Raw genomic sequence first — 26,743 nt, 5'->3', positions numbered from 1 at the left:
CCCAAAACCAGAACAAAGTTTCAGAATGCCTTGAGCTTCTCATATTAAAAAACACAGCCCAGCTGGAGAAGCACACTGTGAGTAGTGACATTTCAGGAGTTTGGATTTTCAAATATTTTGGTAAATATCTCCAAAAGCTTTATTTTATCCTCTTTAAATTCCACCGCTGTCCCACAAAAATGCACTGCAAATTGAAAGTTATGGTCAGGAATAGGATACCCCTGTTCCTCAAAATAAAGTTTAGTGGATTAATTTTTAAAAACAAATTGCAGTATCATTTTTTAAAACAACAACAAACCATAACTGGAATTAGAAGAGCACAAGAATTGTCAGAATACACACTTAATGGAGTTTTTTTTTACTTTTGATCTAAAATAAAGCAAGGCTTGTACCCCAATTCTCCGTGGTGGGATAAAAAGGAGGAGTGAGGAATAGAAGGACATAGACAACCCTTTTCCCGTTTGGCTCTCATCACCAAACCCCAGCAGAACCCAAGTATCTTACATCCATGTATAGGAAGAAACTGACACCTATTGGCAACTTTAATATTACTGCATAAAGCTGCTTTTCAAACTATTACAAGAAACAGCTTCTCCTAACTAGATTTTTCTTTTAATACACAGATAATATAAAAAGATAATAAAACTTTCCCAACCGTGAATGAAAATACATCCAGAAAATTTCAGACACTGACAATAAAACTGTGACCCTACTTAAGTAAATTATGATCCCTCAGTAACCTACAGATTTTAAGAGCTTATTCTAATTGATAAACAGTAGCGTTAGTCACTAACTTCTTGGATATTTTTTTTTTCTGGGGTGAATCCTGGGTGTTTAGCATTACAACATACACAATCTTGGGAACAGGTAAATGACACGCTAATCCTAACCACGTCCTGTGACAGAGCAGAGCACAAGCAGTAGAAAATACACCGTTTTTCTCTACTACCATATCAGTTACTGTGCTACAGAAGTTAAGGCAGCAAAGGGACGCTTACAGTAGAGGAACAGCTTTTGGAGAACACCTTACCCATTACAATCTGTTGCCTTCTATTAAGCAGGAAGTTGTAGGGTACAGAGGGATAAAGGGGACTCTGAGCAAACTGTTCCTTCATGCTCAAGATACATGTGAAAGCAACTGCAGGCAAATACCTGCCTATAGTTTTTCTACTGTAACACTTCATTGACCTGCTCAAGCTCTGGGGCCTGCTAAAGTAAGGACACATTACAGAAAACAAAGGCCTAAGGAATCACTATTGACGCCTTTGCAAGCTGCTGCTTATGTATAAAAGCTGAAACTCAAAACCCGAAACTTCTGCACATATTTGTGCAAAACGAACAGAAGAATTTTTCAGCTACTTATGGATGTCAGTGTAGGTGCTCCTCCCAACAGTGAGAAACTAGTTAAAGCAGTGATAAATATGCAAAAGAGCCAAAGATTCACAGCGCAACATCTGCGTTTTTTTTGAAGCAACAGATTTCCTTAAACTCAGAATGAGTTCATGGAGACTTGCTTCGAGGATTTAGAAATAAAAACAAAAAAACCCACACTGTTTTATCTCATTCCACCACTAGAGCAAGAAGACTGAACCAATTAGTATACATACTTGTAACGAAGAATTTTTTGGTGAAAGTACAGCTGTCAAAGGCAGCAATTTTCTCTTGCAGGACTACGACGAGTATCCTGAAAACACAGAAATAGAATGTGTACTTTAAACATTAAATGCACTGGTTTAAAGATTCAATATCTAAATGTAATTATTTCAAAAGCATCAATATAGAATCTACAGTGATAAACTGCCAGGTTACCAATACGTGGCAGTTATTGAGGATTCTCTCTCATCCCAACCACATAACCTTCATTTCAGGAAGTACACAGATCTGATACAGAACAACACAGCATATTTATGATATACCTCCTGCAGTAAAAGCTCCATTAAAAAGAAAGAATGGAATTGCAAGGATCCTGAATTACTTTCAATGACTCAAATAACAATCAAATCAACAATCAGTAGAACACAAGCTAAATTTGAAATAATCCCATTGCCCACCTCATTGCAAATTTATTAAACCATCTTATTTACTAAAAGCAGGGGGTGGGGGATGTTCTCATACCAAGAACACCAACAAACTAAAACAGTTGAGAGAAGCAGAATCTGTGTCAATTAGCAAAGTTACAGGTGTATGTTTATGTATTCACTTGTACATGTACACGCTTTTATTGTAAAATACCTGTTCATTACTTGAAATAAAGAACAAAAGCCACGTGATCACTATGCATGCAATACTGCACTGTCTAATCTAAGAGAGGCCAAAGATGCAAACTGGAAAGCGAAGCATCTTGAAAGCTTTAGAACTAGCATACATCTTCTCCTACACTGACAGCTTCCCAAAACAAAGTTCTTAAACTCTTGAAATGAAAGAATCACGTAGGAGGCCAACAAATAAACAGATAATAACCTACTAGCTATCTGGAACATTTGGCAATATGACATGGTTAAGAATCTGATTATTCTCTCATTAGGAAAAATATTAACCTATATTTTTTAACTGGCTGACAATGTGGAGCATTATTAAATGCTGTTCCATTAGTTTTAATTGTAAAGCTTATGATGTGGAAAAAAATAATCACATCTCTCAATTAAAAATACACACTTAAATGTTTTATCTGAAAATTATGATTACATATTACAGTATAGGATAATAATCTTTAAAACGATGAATTACATCAGTCTCAACAAACATCCTTGGGTAAAGGGTGATGCTTATCTTCCATCAGTGTGAAAACCAGCTAATAGCGCCTCCTTTTTTTTTTTTTTGTCCTATTTTTAACTGCTTAGCCACAAGAACACCTCCTCCTTAGCCCAGGAGAGCTCACTACCTCTAAGACTCTTTGGTGAAGGACTACACTAAAATCAAAACATACACCTTACCCACGTGTTGCTGATGTTTTCAGACACATAAGTAAGTTTTTAAGTCATTATTTCCACCTAGAAAACTGTACTAATGCTCCTCCAATAGGCATGATTTATCCATGTGTCTGCGATTTAATATTGCTATTATTTTTACCAACACGTTTGTGAAATAACGTAGATTGCACCTGTAGCTCCCAAGATGACTCCTGAAGCCTGTTCAATAGGCTGGTGTAATACTAGCCACTTTCTACTTATCCAATACAGAAGCTAGTTAAAGCAGTAAGTGGTCTCTGTCTCAAATTCTTTCAGGACTCTGGTTTATAACTTCTCGCCCTGGGACTCTGTCATGGCACTGTTTATCAGTATGCCTCTATCTAGAAACAAGAAGTACAAATTCTTGGAACGAAGGCAGAAATCCATGGACATTTTTGGATAAAAGTCTTTCATATTCACAGATTTGCAGACCCAGCACGGGAAGCACATGTACGCTTTCAGAGCAAGCAGCTGACTTGCCAAAAGGAGAGGGCAGAACACGTAGCTCAAAAAGAGGGATTCAGATGTGTTAAGTCATACAAGAAATGAACATACGATTTCTTATTTGCTCGTAGCACTCTCATTGTGAAAAAGATGCTTCCCCACCCCCTTCTAATTTACAAATCTCTATTTTTAAAAGTTATAAACTCTGCATGTATAAATGAATGTTAGTTTTGGACAAATTAATAGTTTTAGATAAACGCCTTATCTTCCAATTGCTTAAACTGCATGGGAGAAAACAGCAGAAAATGTATCAGTTCTAACTTCTTCCACAAGGCCTAAAAGAAAGTTAACCAATGAAAAATGGAAAGACTTTGAATGGACGCGCAAATTTAATGTACATATAGAACACCTATGTATATTTGATTGTACTATTTCCCAATACTGTAGATTTTTGTTTTTTACTCTTTGAAGATGTGCTGTCTTTCTGTATAAATGAAACCTACCAGTTGGATGATTCTAGACTATAAATACATAAATAATAAACAGTTCTCCCTTCTCCAACTCAAGTTTTATTTTTAAATTCAAATTTTGGACTCCATTAGTCTACAGTACAGTTAACGCACCATAAGCACTGCACTTGGCCACATTTAATGCATTTTCAATCTGAAACAGTGAGCTTTCCTTGGATAACAACAGAATCTGATATGTTCCAGAAAAGCAGCTACCCTGGATACAGCCACACAGCTTTGAAGTAGCTTTTCCATTTTTACCACTTAGGAAAAGAAACATTAGCACCTGGAAAGACTTTCTAGTTGGGAGAAACTTTGAATGATGATTTGCCTTTTGACTGTTTTTACAATTGGATTTTTCTTCTGCTAGGAGGCCAGACTGGAAAGATTTACTATCATCACAGTGTACACAAGGGAACTTTAAATTTTTCAAGGGACAGTTGCACAGATAAGTACTGAACTTCTGACAGCTTTTAAAGGAACAGTGACCTATTCTTAGCACAAAACCACTTCAGTGGAGCTATTTTTTTATATAATAATCACACCTACATCCTATAAGAAGCAGATTGACAGGGATAACAGAAACTACCATCCTTTACTATTTTAAACATTCATACATCAAAGTATCTTCCTCATTATTAATTAGTAGTGGTATTAAAGGTGGTTCTTCAGTAGTACTACTGTTCTTCTGTAATTTCTACTTGACCTCATGTAGTCAATCTTTAGATTTTGATGGTACAATGACAGACAAATTAAAACCTTTGTGGCTTCCAGGGTTGGGGTTTTTTGAATTATTTTTTTTTCCCCATCCGATCTCAAACACTGCTAACTTTCCTTAGTTGCATGAGTTTGATACAGGCTCATATTCTTCTGTGGTCTTCATATATGCAAGCATGCTACCTACTGCCATACGAAACAGGCACATAAAACGTATCATTCTGATGTTTTGTTTTTAAGGATTTGTGTTACTATGCCACCTTCCTTACTGAAGGACCATCAATTCCAGCAAACACATACTGCCACAGAAATGCAGAATTTCTTCATTCAGTGCTCTACCTTTCACATGGCAATCATATTCAACAACTTCCATAAGTCACCTAAAGACATTAAATGACTAAAAAAGTAGTAACTGGGTGGAAGGAAGCATTCAAGTAAGCAGCACAACCATGGACTTTGACCAAAGTCAGTGCATCAAATTCTGTCACCAGGAGTGCCAAGGGATCATCAAGATCCCCATGTAGGGATCCTGGATTTTCTCTTCTGCCTTAAAAAGATCCAGTAAATACAAGGGTGTTCAGTTTTGTGTGTCTTGGAGAGATGAAGATCTAAAGTTAATTCTGGATTCTATGGAAACAGATTCTATTGTGATTGAACCCGACGATGCTCAGCCTTCTAAGCATTTTCCCTCAGAAATTAGGTGACATTACCCCAACTAAGAGATGCAGCTTTGTTATTTGACTCACAGCAACATTATTTCCTGTAAACTACAGCCTGCACACTACAAATTTTTTGGATGCACAGGAAGGCAATATATGACAGAACAACAGAACACTAAGGGGAGACACAAACTCTTTAGTGCTCTATACTATTTAAACTCTTGATGATCCCATTTCTCCATCTGTAGGTGGATGATAGTGGTTTCCAATGTTTCCTGCTCACCCTCATCACAACCAAAAGAGGCTTACATGATTTCACATGCAAAATGTTTTGAGCTTTTTAAATGAAAGCCACTGGAGAAGCATATTGTCATATTCAAACTGAAATATTACTTATGAGGTGGAAAACTAAAGCTGTGCTTACAGGAAAGTCAAAATAATAAAGTCAGGGAGAAAATACACCAGAAGTTGTATTCGTTACCGAAATTTTACATGTCCTAACACAGAAAGAATGTATAGTAAACATCCTTACCTTTTATTGCAATGCAGATCGTAAATAGGAGTTTTGAACTGTATGGACTTGACCATTTCTCCTGTTCGCAAAGAATAAAGGTCCACACAGCAGTAAGGTGGGCTTGTGCTAAAATGGAAAGATTTTAATGGGAAGAAGGATTTTTAGTAAAATTATTTCAAAATTATTTCAGTTGCCCCATATTATCTAGCATGCTAAATGAAAAATCCAGCAGTCTGAGCAGAATGCTGGAGAGCAAAGGGTTAATATAAACATTCTACATTAAGGCAAGGTATGATTAAAATTGAATTATGATATCCACAATGGTCAAGAACCTGTATTGTGCAACTAATTATCATGCACTTAAGTTTCCTGTGTCACAAATAAAAGTTTGGAACAGCAGTTCTGACAGGCAAAATACAAGTCATTTGATAAGCATGAAGTTTTAGACTACATTCAAGTTATTTAAAAAATATTCCGCAGAGTAACACTTTCCTAAAAGGAGTACTTACTTTACTCTATGCAACAGCTGAAACATATGACTTGATTTGATAGAGACACATTACACAGAACTTAGATTACATCTCTGATGGACTTTTGTTTGAACTATATAGATCTTTTCAACTGCTTTGTGTCACTTTTATCATTTTAATATAAATAAAACTCTCAAGGCCATTTCTTAATAAAAAGGTTTGCTTTCTTTTGAGAGGGAGAAAGTGCTGAGTGTTCCGATAGGGTTGAGGAAGGTAGTGGTGGAAACCATTTTACAAGCTGAGGAGAGGCTTTGATGTGGCAGCTCTTTTCCATAACACCTTTTTTCCCCTCCAAGAACGCATTAAAATGTTGGCTACTTCTAGGTCAACGAATATGAAGGAGCACAAATTGCCAGCTGTACAAACACATACTAAGTATTGGTAAAAGAGGGTGTTTCCCCTTGCCCATATCTGTTTTATTTTACAGAGTTTAACACAATTCCTGACACAACACTTGTCTTTTGGATCTGCTCAAGCTGCTTGAGAATTTTCTGGAGAACTGGAGTAAAAATGCCAACTGTTTACCTCAGATGCCTCAAGATAATAAAAATATTACATTCAATAAGTATGCAGCAGAGAAACAATATAAAATATATGCACAGAAAGACAACTGTCAAAGAAATAATAGAAAAATAAGTTTCAACATTTTGCCTACTGAAATTCTTCCCAAAATATACATTTTTCTAGGCACATACCTAAGCTAATAACTAGAGGGTGCTATTTATTACTTTTAAGCACTTCAAAGGCCCTTCAAAAACACTTAGAACAGTGAGACTCAAGTCTCATCACTTTACATTAAAAGCTCATTGCTCCTAGAAAACACAGAAAACCACAGCAAGGTCTATGTACAAACTTTTTTTGATTTAAGTACATTTACCATTTACAGGAAAATATTTTTTCGATAAAAGCGTACACAGATTCTTATTTCAAAACAGAAATCACAGAAGTTGATATAGCTAAAATCATATTAGCATAATTGATACCGATTACTATTTCCATATAAGCCTGTGGTGAACAGTTCCATTTTGACTTGACATACAGCTAACTACGTAACTACAACTAAAGAGTATGTACCTTTAGTACTTATTGCACCACCAAAATTATGGGTAATAATCCTGTCACTCACATGAATAATTACTATGTCACACCTTTCTTTTGGCTGATCATGGTAAGACCATTTGACCAATGCTTTTTTAAACCACACTGGCTAAAAAACACAACTTGAGTTCAATTGCTAATAATGAAGTATCATGGACTAGCTCAGTACTCTGAAATTCTACCTAGCTCCAATTCAAAAGTCCTCCTTCCAAATGTTATTTTTCCTTTAATTCCATGGTACACCACAATCCATGATTGGAAAATAATATGCATGTTTGGGGATTTTTTTGTTATTTTCTGAAGTAAATACACAGACATGGTCAAATACATTTGAGGATGCTCCTAGGACCTAAGCAGCAGAAACAAATGCCAATAGCCAGAAAAAGTCACACTTGTAGTCCCTTCTTGTTCCATAATGCTTGTGTTTCTGGCAGCACACACACTCAGCATTATCATGAGTCTTCAAATAGCCCATGATGCTTTCCTGGGAAAGTCCCATTTTTTTGGCTAAATGCTTTTATCCACTGACTATGAGACAAAAGGGTGGAAGCACAAGCACTTGCTCTTTTCTCTGGCAATCTTTTCAAAGGTGAAAAGGTAAAAAAAAAAAAAGTTTCAGTCACTAGAAAAGACTTCTCTACCATTTTCTTCTGGTTATTTTAGTTCCTCTCCCTTTTCAAAGCAATGGCTGTTACAAACCTCATTTGCTACTAAGTACTCTCAGTTCATTAGACACAACATTCATTATATTAGCATAATTTACATTTATAAATTCTAATACAAAAGCTGTGTACCTAAATGAGTAATGGTACAATGCTGAGATCCATAATATCACTTTCTTTTTTGATCAAGCCTCAGTAACATAATTTCAAGTTGCTGGGGGGGGGTGGGGGGGTGGGGGGGGTGGGGTGGGCAGGGAATAAAGATCAAGGATTTTCATTCATCATTCAATGAAGATCAATTCTTCTAGAACAGGAGAATGAGGGTTATAGCTACATATCTAAGGATTCATTTCTCTGTCATGGCACTTGAAGAACAGTAACAGTACCTTGATTAGCCTACACTACTCATAAGCAATAACAAGAGCTATCCTTCCCTCCTTCATTTCAGTGATGTCAAAAGCTTGGGCTCAGTGGTTTGATATATTTTCCTCACCCAGCCTCTGATATGCAATGGATTCTATATCGACCCATTTTAGTGTACTAAATAAACAGAAAAATAACACTTTGTCCTTTCTTTCTCCTCTAGAGGGAATTCTCCCCCAGGTTAGTTCACCGAAAGGGCTTGGTGAAAGGTCTAACAAGCACGGAGGCAAGAATGGAAGTAGAAGCAAATGAACTGAGCGATAAAAGATGTGCAACAGGGCTGCAAAAGCTAGAACTGGCTTGCCACCACAGAGTTGTAGCACAATGCAGCTTTTTCTAACACTTATGACCCCCACTGAACTACTCCTAATACCCAATCTTCTTGAAACAGGGAATTCAGGGGTTTCTATGGCCCACACTGCAGAAGTCAGACTCAATTACAGTGTTCCCTTTACATTCTTCAAGTTAAAAATCTAGACTGAGTCCTAGGTACAGGTTTCAAAAGCTAGACATCTTAACTTCTTAACTCCTTATTTAAGGAGAATTAGAACTCAAATCAATCAAGATCAAAAGCAGAGAATGAATGTGTTTCCCCTTCTTCCATAACATTCACACCACATATGTCACATCATTATTCTGCTATGTGTTACTACATAGCAGGAAGATTTACACTAAGCAAGATTCCCCATTTAAATACAAAATAAAGTTACTGTGTTCAGTAAGACAAAGCATTATCATCAATAAACATCCTGGAGTCCTTTGGAGGGTCTCTAGAAAAATTCACTTAAGAAAAATGCTTTGTTCTTGATTTTCTTCACTAAATTATCAAATACACACATATTAAATATTAAAAATAAGAATGAAAAATAACATTTAGTGTCATGAATATATTTCAATTTCAGAAAACCATAAGTATCCAAACTACCACAGACCACCACCAAAACCACCAGATTGCAAGAAAGTGCCCCACAAACTTGCAAAAGCATCCCTTGACAACTGGAAGTTCTCAAAACCTTAGAATTGCACAAAACTAAAATTACTGCATCCTGCTCTATTTCAGGAGTAGTCATGCATATTCATTTAATCAGAGGATTATATAGACACTGTAAGTAAATGTTCCTGAAATATACTAGCTGAAGGGTTATCTTAGCTTATGCTAACCAACTACCATCGTTTGGGAGAAAATAAAGCAAGGAGACTTTTTTCTCCTAATAAACTGTGGGACTGAAGGTTCACAGACGTCTCGTTGGTGAGAAGGGCTCCAATCACATTTCAGTGTACCAATGATGATTATGTAAAGGGGAGAGATTAAGACAGGAATGTGAAAATACTGGTTTTTGCAGTTTGGTAAAAAAGTGAAGTCTGTCACAAATAAAATTCTTGCAAATTACTCCCACATATTATTGACAAATTTTCATTATGTATCTTGGTTTTTAAAATAGCTGCTTAATGCAGAGATATCAACAACTTTTTCAAGGGCAATAGACACATTCACCAACAACTTCAAAATGTTAGCATTAATAAATATACAAATATACTCAGGCTCTTGGGTCTTCTTCTATTTGACTGTGGCAGTGCAGGAAGAAAAATAACAGATGCCTTGTACAGCTGGCACTTGACTACATCTGTGCTTATGCATCACGACATAACTATCACCTCTTCACAGATTTGCTAGCTATGAGTCACACAATTTGTAAAAGCTCTGTATAAAATGTTTGCATACAGAGACAAATACAGTGTGCAAAACACACACACTTTTTATATGAAAAAAAAAAAAAAAAAAAAGGAGAAGACTAATGGAACTAACACAAGGCCAGTTTTTTCTGTGCCTTATGTTACTCTGCCTGCTCACAAGTGTTTACTTTCCTCCCTGCTGCCTCTCCGCACTCTGCCCCATGATGAACAACATCCCACTCAAAGAGAAAATGGACATCAATTACAAAATGGTCTCATGAGTCCAGACACGGGGCAGGGGGGAGTGAGTTTGAGATGCATAAAATTGAAATAGAGCTTTTGCTGAAAAAGCTGACCACCAGGCCTCCATAAGGCATTCTTTATATGAGGCATTTTTCAGTTAAATGTGACATTTAAGAAAAAAAAAAAAAAAATCTCAGGATGGAAGCTGTTTGGCCAACTTAGTGCATCATTGTGTATTTTAAACCATCTTCACAAAAGATAGGGCTAGAACCTTCAGAAAAACGAGATCAAGGGAAGCATCTCCACCTATCTATTTTTTATTTTTCTACATATATACAACACAAGCTTGACGACATACACAATGATGTCACTTGGGAACAATGACAGAAGTTATGGCATCATAACACATTTTAGATGGCAATAAAATTGCTAAAATAATAGGTACAACCTTTGTACAGGATGTTGTTAAAGTAAAAATATTTTCTATCACCTGTAGTCCTTTATACAGGCTTTGCACATTTCTTTTGGAAAACTGTCAGTCAATTAATTACTATTAACAGCCAATGTTAACATATTAGAATGACAAAATGAATGAAAACTTTAAAAAAAGGTGAAATTCTATCAACTTACCAATGAGATCACATGAAGAGTACACTGACTGAGCTAACAAATATCGAAAAAGCTATCACTTCAAGAACATGACATTGGAGGGATTCTAAGCAATATCAGCATTATGAACAGCCTATCAAAGCTTGTCACAAAAAACTCTTCTAAATATTAGTTAACTTCAGCACCTATTGATTCAGTTCTTATGCCTTGCTGTCCTCTAGTAAAGGCAATGTAGCTGTCTGCAGTCACTACAGCATTCTCTACCCAGTCTCTTTTTGGTAACTTGACTTCACATGACAGAACAAGGGAAATAGTTTATTTCCAGCTGCGACGCATAAATTGATCCTCGTCTAAGGTGCCACTCTGTAGTATGCTGCATGTCCCTCTCGCCTGTTGGAACTGTATCACAATGGGCTCCATCTTTCTCTAATTACATGAAGAATTACATCTGCCTTGTTCTGTACCCTTACAAAGCCGTTTCCTTCTGTATTTATTCACAACAAATATTGCACATATTAGCAGCAGGTCTTCTCGTATAATGATCCCTTTCTTTCTCTTTTATAGTTTCCACATTAAAAAAAAAAAAAAAAGAAAGAAAGAAAAAGATTTCTTCTTCTTCCATCATGCATTGACCTTCCTGATGTGCAGGGTAACATAAAAGAGTTTTCTATAATGAGAAAAAGCATAAAAAAACTTCCACTCATCAGCATACTTGGATCTAACATGACAAAACAGTCTTTCATTTAATCGCTATTTCCATTTTGATATTTCCAGGTATTATTTGGCAAGTTATTTAAACAACAGGCAACAAATTCTTATTTGAATTTGATGGGCCTGGGCTGTGTAACGGTATGAGTTACTGCACGGTACACAGGAGCAGCCTAATATAATCTCTACTGACCTCAACAGAACGGTGTCCGTTACCTTCTGAAATTAGATACAAAAAGTCCAGATATGCCAAAAAATTACAGAAAGTACAGCTGATTCTTTTATTAAAGGCTAAAATGGTATTTGTTACTGCAGCAACTAGAGAATATTGCTTCCTAGCAGCTAGAAAATGCTACTTCCATACCTTGGAGGCCAATTCTTGCTTTCCTTACACACGAGTACCAACTTACAGCAAAAAGTGCCAAATCCACACACTGGAATTACATTTCCTGGGAAAGGCTAACAACATTTAAACCTGGAGAAGTTTCAAGCCTTCTAGCACACGTTATGCAGATCAGTAGATATAACAGTTGTCACTAAACCAGCTTCAGACAGCGAGTCAAAACAATTTGACTTTTATCATACAGTTATACCATTACCACTAGTTTACATAAAAATAAAATGATGAATTAAAGAATAATAGCCAGACTTTTTTATCATGACTTTACTGTTATCTTTAAAGTTCTGTTTCGCAACAAAATTAAAATTTCAGTGTTTCAGCACTAGGTCAGGTGACTGGTTTTACCAATCTATGCTGAAGTATAATTTAGTTTTCAAAACCACAACTTTTCACTGTTCCTAAAAAATCTAATCATTAGTGTACATCTGTTATTGCACTGCATGTTCCCAGGCTTACGTTTCATTCTACTATGGCCAACCAGTACCACTCTTCATTATTCTAACGTATTCCTCATGCGATGCTTTATTTGTTTGCATGCAATGTGCAACAATTTGCATGCTCAGGAGACCCAACACAAAAAACCAGTCTTTTTTTTTTTTAATTACTTTTGGTGACTCAAAAAAATGAATAGTACAATGAACTCTTACTACTAGGTCCAGCTTTAAAAACCTGTAGGATTAAAAATAATAATAATAATTTTTAAAAAATTAGATGTTTCTGTAAGCATTAAGTTGCTGGGTGCCTTAAATGGAATATAGCTTCAGAACTTATTTTACAAAAGACAGCTTATTTCATTTGCAAATCAGAGGGGACTATTACATCACCTACTCTGCTTGTCTAATGCAGGCCATTAAGTTTCACCTAGATATCTGTTCTTATACCTAGCTCAAATGCCTTACTGCAGTTCAGCCCTGATACAGCACAGCATGTCACGTACAGGGCCAGGAGACAGAAAAGTGGCAGCAAGTCAAAGGAATTGGCTGGACAAGGTATGCCCAAACGATCTGTACAGCAAGCTACTCCAGAAAGATTTTTTAAAAATTCCTCTATAAAGCATCAGATCTACAGTTAAGTTACTGGTAAAGAAAAAGCCATTTCTATAGTGGAAGGAGGACTCTGACACTGACGCAAGTACAAATTTCTCAACCGCAGCGCAGTGGTTAAGATTATCCAGTAACCTGTTCTAGCTGTGGCCAGTCTGATGCTTCACAGAAGGGGAAGAAAAGCAAAACAAAAACAGAGTACACAGTACAGAGTTAATTAATTGTATATTGGAAAAATTCCTTCCTGAACCTTTACACTGGAAAGTTGAAGCATGAGATTTGATTATGATCTTTGTAGTAATATTATTAGCATGTTGAGACCACAAAGGCAATTCTGTTCTCCTCAAGGCCCCTGAAGAAGTTTTGCTCAGATTAACAGATTTCAATACTAGAAGGATCATCTTCTCTTTCCAGGCCACGCACAAAACATCCCAGAAGCTCAAAGAAATTATTTTTTACCAAGCAACCTAATCTTGTCTTAGAAGTCTTTGAGCAACAATGAGTCCTCTATTTTTATGGTAAGTTGTTTCAACATTTAGATAATTTTATTTTTATGAAATTACTTCTTATTGCAAGACAGAATTTGTAATATTCTGCTTTTCAGCTTTATGTCTCTGTCACAACACAAAAAAAGCTCACTGCATTCACTTATCTTTTGCATAAGTCAGTAACCATCCAAAGCAATCCAGTCTAATCTGCAATAAAGTGAAAAAGACTTCTAAGCTTTAAGTTGTGAGGTTTGTTTTCCAGCCCTAGTGCATATTTGCAGTCCCCCTCTGAGCTCTCTTCAGTATTGCAGTATTCTCACTTACTTTCTGGAGAATGCATACCAGAATGAAAGCTTTAACATAAAACAAAAAAAAATCAAGGATTGCGTTATTTATTCCTTAAACACCATTACAGAATAAGCTTTCATTAAGACTTTCACCAAGACTTTCATCATCTAGTGCCCTAAAGCTCCCTGGCTCTCTGCAAACCAACTTTTCACAATAAAAGCTTGAAAACTCAACTGCAAGTAAGTGTCTTACTTTCACTCATGGTACTTAGCCGATTCATTCAAAGTCAGGAAAAGCAGAGTAAGATTTCTGAGAAAGTGACACTTCCCAACAATGTGTGTGCAGCAATGAAATACAAAGCAGCAGAGACATTTTAAGTGTACCACAAATTGCAAGAAGCATGGAAGCACTTATTTTTAAATAAGAAAAACCTGTACCAATCTTAGATCCATGTTACTGAATCTAATCCTTTAAATACAAGGAAGGAAATTATTTGATATAACACTAAAATATTTGTGTTAAATACCAAGAAACACAAACTTTACTCCTGCATCTTCCTCAAATATTTTTATCAGCTTATCGGTCTAGTAAAAAAGCTCCATCTTACCCTCTTACCTCACCATCTTCAGTCTCACAGGCAAATAACAAACATATTTTTGAAAGTCATCAACTCTGCAGAAACCACTTTGTTACAGGTAAACTACAAGTCTCAGCCTGAATACCAAACAAACCCTACCCTGTTTGCTCATGTGTGGAAAAAAAAAAAAAAAAAAAGATGGGACTTGTGTGATGGTGCCAAAATGACCACTAGACAAGAAGTAGTATAGCCATCTGTCTGTACAATATGCAAGTAAACCACTATTATTTTGAACAAAGGAAACATAAGAGGTCAACATGCATCAGTTTCTGTGCAACATTCTATCAGGTAGGCTAAACAGTGCAAAGAACTCGGAACAGAGGTACCACTTCTTTCAAAGCCTTTCAATGAAAATTCTTGAAAAAGATCAAAACAGTATCTAAAGCCTTGATACCTACATCTTAGCAATGCTAATGGTGAAAAAAACACATAAATAATTTCCCCTTCTACTTTTTTGATTTCAAGGATGGTATTTTGGTTCTGTTACTTCATAAAGAAGGCATTTCTTCATAGTGTAGAGTCTAATTGTTTAAACGACTCGGGAAGGACTGGTTTCTGTCTCCGTGCGTTACTCAGGTCATGGTCTGTGAGAGAACCTGAGGCTTGACATTGGTCTTGAAGGTTGTAAACCACTGCAGGAAAACTGCCAGCATCTTGTTTTCTGTCTCTGCAGTGACATAAATCCCTATCCTCAGGTGAAAATCACTACCATTTACTGCAAGGTGTGGTACCGTATAAACCTTTGTTGCTTACAGGAAAATTTGTACTATCATAATTAGCTGCCCAGGTATAAATCAGAGCAGGCAAGTGTGTTAAGCAACCATGTCATATCATAGCTATTTAAGCCAAAGTTATGTACATTTCACCTTTAGCAAAAACTGTTCTTAAGTTAAATTTCATCAAAAGGCAAAGCTTGTAACTAAATATATTATATTGCCATATGATTACAAGCTTTGTAACTCAGTTCAAAGAATAGTTAATGGTAACAGCACATTAAAATAAGCTTATTGTAAAGCAAGTAATTTCTTTGTCTTATTCTTCATATCTATCCTTATGTATATGTCACCATTTGGAAGTGGTCTTAAAATGTTCTACCCAGCCCTGTACACGCTATCCTTTTCAAGGGCAATCACATATATTTCTATAATCTGTTAACTTCTTATCAGTTTAATTGAAGAGCTATGGCAAAAGATATCTAACTTAAGTAAAACGTTTGCAACAGTCTACCTTTAGAAGATTAAAGAACTTTTTATTAAAAGCCAATTTCATGCCAGCAAACTGCTATGCTGTTTACTTCTATACTCTCCATATGGCTAGCTAAGGTAATGAATTAACATTTGGAATTCACTGATTTTGAGGAGAAAATGTAAGTTGTTTTCTGTCTACACATATTTCAGTCTCAGTTCTATTACAGATGATGGTAAGCTTCAGTTTCTTCCATCAAATCTTTTTTCATTAAAAAAAAAAAAGTATTTACCCTGTTTTCTGTTGGCTTCAAAGCTGGCTTCTTCCCCACTGTTTTATCCTTATTTGTCAGTTCACCAGCTGATATTTGCTGTGGAGAGTGTTAGATATACAGATCCCTGCGAAGCTGTTCTAATTACCATCCCATGAATCAGTTGTCAAGTGCCACTAGTAAGTGGCAAGGCCAGCACTCCCCTCCAGGAGATCAAGTGCATCCACTTACCATAACAATAGAGCATAATGGACATACTACACACATGCACCACAAATAGCATTTATCACAGTGGCACGAACATACAAGGCACTTCACAAAAAACACACAGCAAGAAAAGTCCTAATTCAAAAGGTTTATAATCCAAAACACACTAGAGGAAGGAGACAGGTGGTAAAGGAAAAAAAAGAGGAAACTGTGTTGCATTAATAATGCCGCAAGATGCTGGAAGACCGTATTTAATATTGACTCCCCCCCAGACAGATATCATAACTTTAGTAGACAATACATAAGTCTCATATCTGTGAAAAACACTTTCCAGCCCATTTTTAAAGTTCGGATCTGAGAATTTCAGACACATGTCAAATGCTCAAAGCAAAGCACTATGGGCCAAACCTGTAGTTATGTTGAACTGTATAGTTCCAGATGTTGCTATTTCTTTTTAAAAGGTGTGAAAACAAGCCCTTTTTTATAAGCAATATATAGAAAGTTTTCCCTTAGAAATATTTAAGAATGTTCCATCTTGTTGATAAGTACAAAATTATTACATACAAGAAAAAAGAAAACTAGTATCAGCAAATTCATCTGGAAATTAATATAGCCTTCTGTAAGAAAAAAACCCTGCATACAACTTTTCTACTACTTTAATACACTGCATCTGTTTCTTTAAAGAGATCACAATACATGAAAATTATCACCAAAGAAATGAGCTTCTAAAACAAAATAGAAAGCATATACCAGTTTTTAAACTGTTCTGAGTTTAATCTAAAAGTGCAATACAGCTATACTTAATGCTACTAAGAGATAAATGTGGGAAAAGAGAGAGATGGGAACAAAGCTTTAACATAAAAAGAGTGTCCACATAAAAGCTACTTAAAGTTGGCAGGGGGTGGGGGACGGGGGGGTTGAGGTTTGGGGTTTTTTTAAACAAATGAAGAAAATAACATTAAAAACAGACTGGTGGCTGTAGGGAGATCTACCACTCTATAAAGCTTTGCACATTCATTTAAAAGACCAAACCAGTATCAATATTAAATAATAATACCTAACATTTTACTTAAAATTGAAAGATCAAAACAAGTATAATTATGTTTAAGATATGTTTCTGTAGACAAAGAGCATTAACCGTCTCAACAAAAAATATTTTAAAAGCATATCAAGTGTTCACAAGTGATTCAATACAGTTACCTGAATTGAGTACCCACTACTCTGAACTTCACATGCAGGCGCTTTCAGGGTATCTACTCATGTAATTTTATGAGGGTTTTCTTGTACAATGACTCCTATTTAACTATGGGTAAAGGCAAGCTATTTCCACTATACAGTTTGCACAGTATCGTACACCAAATTTGTGATTAGCTGGATGCTGACAGATACAGGCTTCTCTGCTGCAGCCTCTACAACAAAAACCCTCCCCATTCCTGAAGTTTACCATAGCTCTGTCAGTGGAAAAGATGCAGCAAAATGCCTGTCACACAGAGCACAGGAAAAGAACAAGTTGAGAGAGCTGACAATTTTGCGTTAAATAAATGAAGATCAAAACATTAATGTCAATGTAAATAATAAACCAGCCTACTAAAGGGCAATGCAAATAAACATTCCCTCACCAGTTTTGCACACTGCCATCATCTGCAACTTCGGGTGAACATTCAGATGCCACTGCTGATACAATGAGGTTACCCTCAATCACATACCACAGTTCCTACGACAGGCAAAACCCCTGACAGAATGTAGAGTGAAAAGTTGTTTCCACTACTGAGGCTGTATGGGGGAAGAATCTGAAATCACAATTTTTCCTGACAATTCTGGAACAGCTGTTTTGAACTGATGGAGATCACAGAGGTTTTCAGTTCTGAGTACTTTGGACAACTATTATGTCCACTTTTGTTCAATTAAATCAATAGCTCATCTGCTTCCTATCTGTAGTTGAGGTGTCAGAAAGACTGTGTCATATATCAACAAGAGGAGGAAAATTTAAGAGGTGTTACCAGATATTGGTATTACTGTAACAGACAGTACAAGAACAGTACCATCAATTCAAAGAGAAAAGGGAAGGGGAATCCTTAAAAATACTAAAGTGCTTAGCAATCACCAAATTACTCTTCAGTTTTGGCAGCAGATGGCTCTTCCCACATTCTGCATTACCAGCAGTATGTAACATGTTTCTACTATTGTGTTTTCTGCCCGTAACAACATTACTCACTCTCATCATCAGAAGAGATTTTCTAGATTTGTTGCTTGTTTTTTAAATGTCAAAATGCATGAAGCTAAATAAAGCCATACAATAGCCTACAACCCACCTTTATGTACCGCAGCAAGTTGCATTATATTGCTTCATTCTATGGCATGTGGCATGCCTGTCGCTGAAGTGTAAAATACAGCACAAGCTGGCTTTTCAGCTGTGGCATGCTTTTGCAGAGAGACTAGAGTGTGACACACTTTCCACTTCACTGAGACATACCACATGTTACAAAACATAGCTGTCCCATCATATTTGGAGTTAGTTAATATAGGAAGATTAGCGGCATCTCAAGAGATTTGTTTATCTACAAAGCTTACTTGACCATAGCTATCACTGAGGGAAAGTACATCTGGAGCTCCACTTTTCAGATCAGAGTAATTTTTTCTGGTATATTCCAGACTACATTTTGTTCTTGTGTGTAACTAAACAGCCCCTTTATACAAAAGTTACGAACCTGTGCTGGCTGTACTTGATCATTCTATGAACATACACCTAACTGGAAAAAACAATTCTGTAAATCTTGGAGAGCATGAGTGACAATTAACTTCTGAGTAGAATACAACTGCATTGGTCACACCTCTATCAAAGATTAACATTTCTGTGTCAGCTGATTAAGCTTACAATCTGGTTGACATGTTTCCTCCAAAAATATAGAATGAAATTATTTTTAAGAGTTGTCTTGTCCTGCTTCCTATTGTCAAATGAAGCAGAACTCACCACTGAAATAAATGCGTGTGATTTGTATTACAATAAATGCTACACTAGTCTTCAAGATCACACAAGGTGGACAAAAATCAAAAAATGTAGAACATTTTTGTGTATCAAGAGACAGCCACAAATGTCACAGCTTAAAAGAAAAATAACAGATTTCTGGGAGCACAACACAGAGCAAATTGATGCTGACATATCTCAGCTCCAGCCACACTTCACCAAGCACATGTAGGACCCAAACAAAGCTTGTTGTGGAGCCACTTACAGCCTTACAGCCACAGCTATCCCTAAATGTTTTAACCTGCCAATATGTATAAAATTCCAAATCAATATTGAAATTTCTTTCTTTATTCTCAGGCTTTTTTTTTTTTTTTTTATTGACAATACTTTCTGATCGATGGCATATCAGATGATAGCATAGTTAATATAGATGGCAGGTGATTCCTGCAGCACATGTACACTAGTAGTATATATTTGAGTCATTATTGGTTACATTTAACAAAGAATTCTACCAAAACCTAAAACCAATCTGCCAGTCAACAGAACTCATCTGTCTAAAGTGCACTACAAAGCTTCTTCAAAAACACAGACCAAATCTTTGCTCAGCTCTTGTCAAAGCCTCATGTTCCTCTGCAATATACATATGTTAAATACCCCAGCTTGTGTGTGACTGAGTATTTAACAATGAGTATTTAAAAGGCATCTTTAATTGCAACTGTTAACATGCTGAAAGTATTATGAAGGACCAAATATTTTCTCCTGTTGATTCTTGTAACAAATTTCTTTAGATTTCAGATTTCCTTTTTCTTTTCTGTGCTTTACCTTATGACTCACGGCCCTGACAGGCCTGTTGGCATCTCCTCATCTCCCATGTAATCACTACCAACAAAGGCCAAATTAAGCAAGCAGCTCCACACCTGCCTGCCCCGCCATCCCAACCCCCATGCAAAACCACTTTTTGGATTCAACATTAAACACAAAACCATGTACTAACCTGTTTTATCTAAAATAGGTTTGCTGTTGGTGTCATTAACAACATAAGCAGAAACTAATGGGATTGTGCAACACTTCATCACCTTTGTATTAAGTAGCCTCTGCCTCAAATTGCATGACAGCAATAATTATAAGACATCTTTCAGTTGCTTATGAGTCTACTAAACCTTAATTGTTTATATGCTAGTATATGGCTCAAATTACAGTTTTTGAGACGCTTGGAAACAATCCCATTTCCAAGAAAGAATTAGAGGGTTTTAGAGTACATATGACTGAAGTCAAGCAGAGATAAGCTTAGATCTTATGGTTAAAGCACTTAAAGTGCTGTGAACAACAAAGTCTCTGTGAGGTTCTGGTCACATCAGGTAGGCCAACATTTTCACAAGTGCCCATTAATTATATGTTCTTACATCTTGATTTACTTTATGACTTGACACAGCAGATCACGTTCTAGAAACGTGCAGAATTTTCACTGTAACTGAACTCACTGAAAGTTGGTTTGGACTTATGAAATAGCACCTGAAAAGAATTACTCTGAACAAGGAGCCCTGTGAATAGCAAATCGAATAGCCTGCTTTCCTCTAAACTAGCCTTAAAATTGAGATCCTATATGAATCGCTTAACATCAAAAAAAGTGTTAGCTTATGTTAAAGCCTTTCTCTCAGTGAAGCCACTGATATGGCCACCTCCTTTACTAGATCACTTTTCATGAACTTTGGAGGAATTTCATAGTTAAACGTGGCTGGTCCTTCCAGGAGGACTTACAATTCCTAAGGAAAGGCACACAGACTGTAACTGCATTCTCACCACAGAGACAGTCACCTAATAGAGCAGATGCTGAAATGGGAGATACGGCCCTTCACATTGTGCAGGCAAAATTGATTAAAACATTTAGTGTTATTCTATTAATGCCTCATCTGTAAAATGATATAATTATACTGTGCAAATATTCTATTAATAATTTAAATCACAATTAATTTAAAAAACAAAGTTAGTGAACAACCATCGAAAAATGCAGTAAGGGGTCTTCTTAGGTGATATTCTGAATATATCATGTAGTCAGAACTTAAAAGAAAGAGGGGATTAAGCAAGATCTTTTTTGAAGAACATGCCTTACAGCTTATCATAAAGGAGTCTTCTAAACCTTTATTTTGAATTACTGATGAAAATGTACTGCATTATGCATTTTAAATTATCTGTAGATTTAAGAGTTTAAAGCTACCAAAATATATTCATTCTGCTTCAAAAAAACAGATCAGAACTAAAGGAAAGAAAAAAATTATATCTGAATTTTTTTAATGGATTCCACTTACGGTGTTTTGTCTTTTTCTGTATTTCAGAGATTTAACAGAATCTAATCCATACATGAATGCCTGAGCTCAGCAAACTCCCTTGGTATTTCCTCTGTATATTAAATATTATTGAAGGAAGGAAAGAAAAGAAAAAGGGCAAAGAGGACTCCAGAGAGACCACTGTGCAACAGAAAACAGGATTTAGTAACAGATGCAAAGTTCAAATACCGCCAAGTTGTAGTGAATCACTCAAGTGGCAGCAATTGTGTAACAATAGAGATACAAGGGCTGTACCTTAATGCAGTTTGCAATTAGCTGCTCAAGCTACGCACATGAAGTGACAGCCGTCATATAGGAAAAAACATATTAAATAGCATCTTCTTGGAATTGATTGAGAACTGAATATCTGATGGTGTTAGTATCCTCAGAAAAAAGAGAACAACTTAAATATTCCTGAGATTTCTAACTATTTTTCAACATACTTTAAATCCCTCTTACAGTATATAACATAGAAATAACCCTAACACATATAAGAAAAGAAAATATAATCCTCAAGTGTTCTCTGGGTCTGTCACATTGATTTATAACAGTTATTTCTAAGACAGACAAAAACACACAGATGCAAACAATTACTCTATTTTTGTAGGCAACAAGTGAGGTGGGTGGTAACTGAGAAATTTTGAAAAATCCTGTCACAATATTCCGTTTTTTCTTAAGTAACCCTCATCACACAACAAACGCTCGCCACATCAGAGACTTTCCAGGGCCTGAAGGGCCACTTTGATTCCAGACCGCTGCAGGCATTAGTGGGGACGTAATTAGGGTAAAAAGTTCAACCACAGTTCCATGTCTAGAGTGCTGCCAGAAATAAATTTCCTCTCATTCACTGGTTTCTACTGTACCCTCCCTGAGAAACATATTGAAAACACATTTATCTTTGTAGAGTTTGTTCCTCTTCTAATTAAGTTTATAGCGTTTACAGTATTTAATAATTTAAAGTGGAATTTAAAGTGGCCCTGGAACCAGCAGCTTTGCCTGTAATGGCGCTGTGCATTATCTTTTCCCTGTAGTGCTTCTTTTGACAAGTTACTCAAGGAAGGTATGTGCTACAGCTGGTTTCGTCTGGCTATGCATTTAGCAAACGGCTACTTCCTTCCCTCCATCTCCTCCCCGTATCATTACACGCACGGGGGGTTGGAACAGCAGTAAAATGAAACTATGCCTCGGCTCGGAAATCTGCTCTCCCAAACATCCACACTATCCCAAGGATCGCTTAGAAAAGGTTTATCTTTTTACAGCTTAATAAATCAAAGCTTTAGAAGGTCAAAACTACCCATGGTTCTCACCAACTGGTCAAAGTTTGACCCCTAATACTCATTTTCTTCCTTCCAATTCTGATCCAAGATTAACAGTTTATTACAGTTCAAAGGTTATTTCTTACTATAGTTCACTCAGACAAGTATCTGGTATATCAGAAGAACAACAGCTCTTTCCTACCCTCGGTATTTACAAGTAGAAACACTACTTTATTCCATTAAAGCCATGTCTCCTAAAATTTTAATCTGTGAGAACACATACAGAAATACCAGTAAACATTACTTCAACATTGCAAAAATAATTGAAGGACATGAATATAATTTTAGAAATAAGTTACAAGAAAAAATTCTAGGATTCAAAGAGCTCTTTTTAAGATGAAGAACACTAATATCTTTAGCACCTAACACAACAATCAAATCCAACATCGCTAAAAGGAATTGAAACTACTTTATTCAGGGGTTGCATCTCTCAGAATCTTAAAAGCTACCACACAACCTGTTAAGATTAAACTGATTTCTCCTGCAATAACCAGAGAGAATAATGTTTGTCATCTGCTAGAACGGAAGGATATCTTTGTAAGGCAGTTGACTGGATGGCACACTTTGCAGTTAATGATGTTTTACAGTTTTGCAACAGTACAAGAGCCTTTGGGACAGAATCCTTCAAAGATAACAGAAACGTGTGAGCTTTACCCAACTTAAAATATTCTACTATACTTTTTAGAACAAAACCAATTAAGTTTCCTTTCTAGAAATTTAAACTTATATGTCCACAACGTCTTCAAAAAATAAGGCTAGGGATTAAAACTATGACTGAATTTTGTGTAGTCCTCAATAAAAGACCACAAATATTTAATGAACTTCATGAAACCTATTTCATGATGTCAAATACAATGGAAAATCATAACCATCTGTCCAACCCATTTTTATGTGTGATATGAAAAAAACACGCCGTATTTAATTTTAAGTGGATACACCCTTTATACACTCAACTGCATATTCAGTCTCTGGCTTAGCCAGGTGAGTCCATGGCATAACCACTGCATTTGCAACGGCATTCCAGTAAAAATATTTCAGGGAGAGTTACTCTGAGCAGCGTGAGAACTGTGAACAAGAACTTCATTCGTCATTGCTAATTTCCTTCTCTTGGGTGATCCTTCCAGAAGGCTTTGCTATTTGCCTCTGACAAATCATTTCACAGCTAGCTAATTTTAAATATTAACAGCCACATACGCTTAGAACTGGGCACTGGATTCTAGCATTAACTAACTACTTTGCCAGATAAGGAACTGGGTCGTGTGATTTTCCAATACTGATGTGAGAAAATATAATGCTTTAATTGCATTGCTTCTATTCTTACTTGTGTAAAGCTGCTTTCTACCTAAACCTTAACATTCCTACAAACACATTCCCGAGTTAAACTTGTGTTAAAGTTAGTAGGTTTTAATCTACAGTAGCGATGTTAATAAAGCATGCTTCCTGAAAGTCTGCTGCCATGTAAAATGATCAGCAGGGGGAAAAAAATGCTGGCTAGCCAAAGATACACATTTTGTTTGCTCCAACCACTCCTCCTTCTTTAACTTGCCCTTATTTCCTTTCTCCTCCTATGATTAAAAAAGATGACCTCTTGCTTCTTATGCCCTTAAATGACCTCCATCCAATTCTTCAAGTCATCCAAAATTTTCCATCACTTGACATCATTAAATTCACATGTCTTTCTAAAAATACATGCTAGAAACCTAACACATGCCACAGGCTGGCTGCATAGGTTACTGACTGAGGTCCTTTACTCTCCATAATGTAGAAGGTTGGAAAGTCTACTAGCCTCAAGCTCTTACTTTTTAATCTTCTGTAACTGATCTTTCAATTAGCTATACCTTGTATAGTTATCTGATTATCATACATGCCTACATAAGAATTTCATACATTCCTAAGCTTTTATGCATCTATATTTGGCTATTTGGACAAAACGTGTACCAAAGTGTCAAATACTTTTTTTAAGGCTGGCTTAGAGATCTGGGTTGCATTTCAAAAAGATATTCAAGATTTTACCCCACCCCACCCCCATCTCCTCCTGAATGATTCACTAACAAAAGATGAAATACTGCTATCCAGAAACATGGTTGCTGGAACAAATCACTTACAGAATTTCTACCTTCTTTGTTTTGCTCTGTTAAAAGAGGGATGGGCAACAGAATAAAGCATTATAGCAAGCGAGTGAGACAACAGTTCACCAGCTTTAGCAGCAAAGCTAACCTAGGAAATTCCATCCTCTGTGCTCATTCCCACCTTTATGCTACAATCAACTACGTTGTCAGTTGCACCTTGCAATTTTGCATGCAATTGTTTGTAAGCCAGGTGACTGAAATAATCCATAGCATTAAAAAACAAAATTGGAGCATTGTTTTTTACTTTGATTATTCCTCTCATCTCCTTTTCTGTATGGTTCTACAACCAACCGAAGTGATGCAGCCCAGGGATGCAGAAAGCAGAAGCGCAGAGGCAGCGGCACAAGCACAGGTGAGTAGGAATTTTAAGCTCTCTTTGCTGCTTGTCAGTGAATCACAGAGCTATAGTCTAAAGCCTAACCTGCTGTAAAACCACAGCTCTACTGATACAATTCATTACCAAGGCTGGTATGCATTTCACTACAAGGATTTTGTCCCCTATGTACAATAAACTGCTTAGCTAATAAGGAAAACAAAAAGAAAAACAAAAGAAAAAATTTAGAGTAGCAACAAAGTTTGGTAACTCATAATTAAGCACAATGGGGTAAACACTTGAGTCATCAGAACACTTGGCATTTGAGGCAAGGTAGATACTGGGGTTTAAAGAATTTAAAACATTCTGTACTCAGGAGAGGTGGTTTCACATGTAGGATGCTGCAGTTATTCATCTCTGTCTTCCCTGCTCCCCTCTCCTTTTCTCTGCACCTACATATGTGCCTTTGGGGTTTTTTTTCCTACTGGCATGGTCAGCTCTATTTTGTTAGCTTTCTTGTAACCTATATCATCTACTGAAAGGCAAATCTGGAATCACTCTCTAAACCATGTCTTCTTTCTTAATAATCTAAAATAAACCAAAATTATACTGGTCAATTTCCCCTCAAACTTCTCAATTAGCTAATATGAAGCATTTACTTAAATTAAAGGTATCACTACATTTAAATTCAAGGAGAACAAAAAGCATGTATTTTGGTGTATTTGAAGGTGTTCTACAGATCCAGTAGGTTCCAAACTATGGTTTCAACAACCCATACGTGGAAAACAGGAAGATATTTCCATTTCATGCAATTGGTCTCACCCAATTATCTTTAAACTGAGTAGCTCCAAACATCACATATTCACTAGGTCTGCCATGAAGTTTTGCGGCCACCACTACTTTTTGTTGTTGTTGTTTTGCCAGGGGTGGCGGTGGTGGTGGAATTCTCTCAATTTACAGATTGATGTTTCACCACCTAAAAAAATTCATTAACTTGTACCAAAACCCAACAGTTCATTTTGTGTGTGTATAAAGATTTATTTATCTTATCACCATGAACAAAGTAAGCATGCCTCTACAAATCTCCACAAAATTTGCAAATGTTCCTTTTTGGTTTTCCTTTAATTTGCAAATCTTGTAATCTAAGACTGAAGTTGACTGAACCAACATCTAAACTAGTACAGTAGTGTCAGCCAAAAAACACAATCTGTTTCCCATTTAAGTGTCAAGACTGCATCCTTCTTCGGGGGTTCTAAAACTATTGTTTTGAAAAGATTATATAGTGAATCATGGAATGGTTTGGGTTGGAAGGGGTCCTTTAAAGATCGCCTAGTCCAACCCCCATGCTACACATTTCAGTTGTTTTACTAGATGGAAAATTTGACTTTTAAAATACAAAAATGTGTGTACCAAAACCTAGTCAGAAACTCAGATACAAG

General features: G+C 36.3%; 1 protein-coding gene across 9 annotated transcripts in view; it reads right to left on the bottom strand.

Moving 5' to 3' along the window:
* The window catches only part of BCAS3 (BCAS3 microtubule associated cell migration factor), a 370,061-nt gene that overhangs the window by 311,680 nt on the left and 31,638 nt on the right, over positions 1 to 26,743 (bottom strand). For all 9 annotated transcript variants that reach the window (XM_037371381.1, XM_037371440.1, XM_037371432.1 and 6 more), the window contains exons 8-9: positions 5,810 to 5,917; positions 1,608 to 1,684 (exon numbers count right to left, since the gene is read on the bottom strand). In XM_037371381.1, the coding sequence (XP_037227278.1) occupies positions 1,608 to 1,684; positions 5,810 to 5,917 (185 nt within the window). The remainder of the gene's footprint in view (positions 1 to 1,607; positions 1,685 to 5,809; positions 5,918 to 26,743) is intronic.

The sequence above is a fragment of the Falco rusticolus genome, chromosome 1 (genome assembly GCF_015220075.1).
Source record: "Falco rusticolus isolate bFalRus1 chromosome 1, bFalRus1.pri, whole genome shotgun sequence".
Lineage (NCBI taxonomy): Eukaryota > Metazoa > Chordata > Aves > Falconiformes > Falconidae > Falco > Falco rusticolus.
The sequence above is the reverse complement of the archived record's forward strand: the minus strand, read 5'-3'. Positions and strand labels throughout refer to the sequence as shown.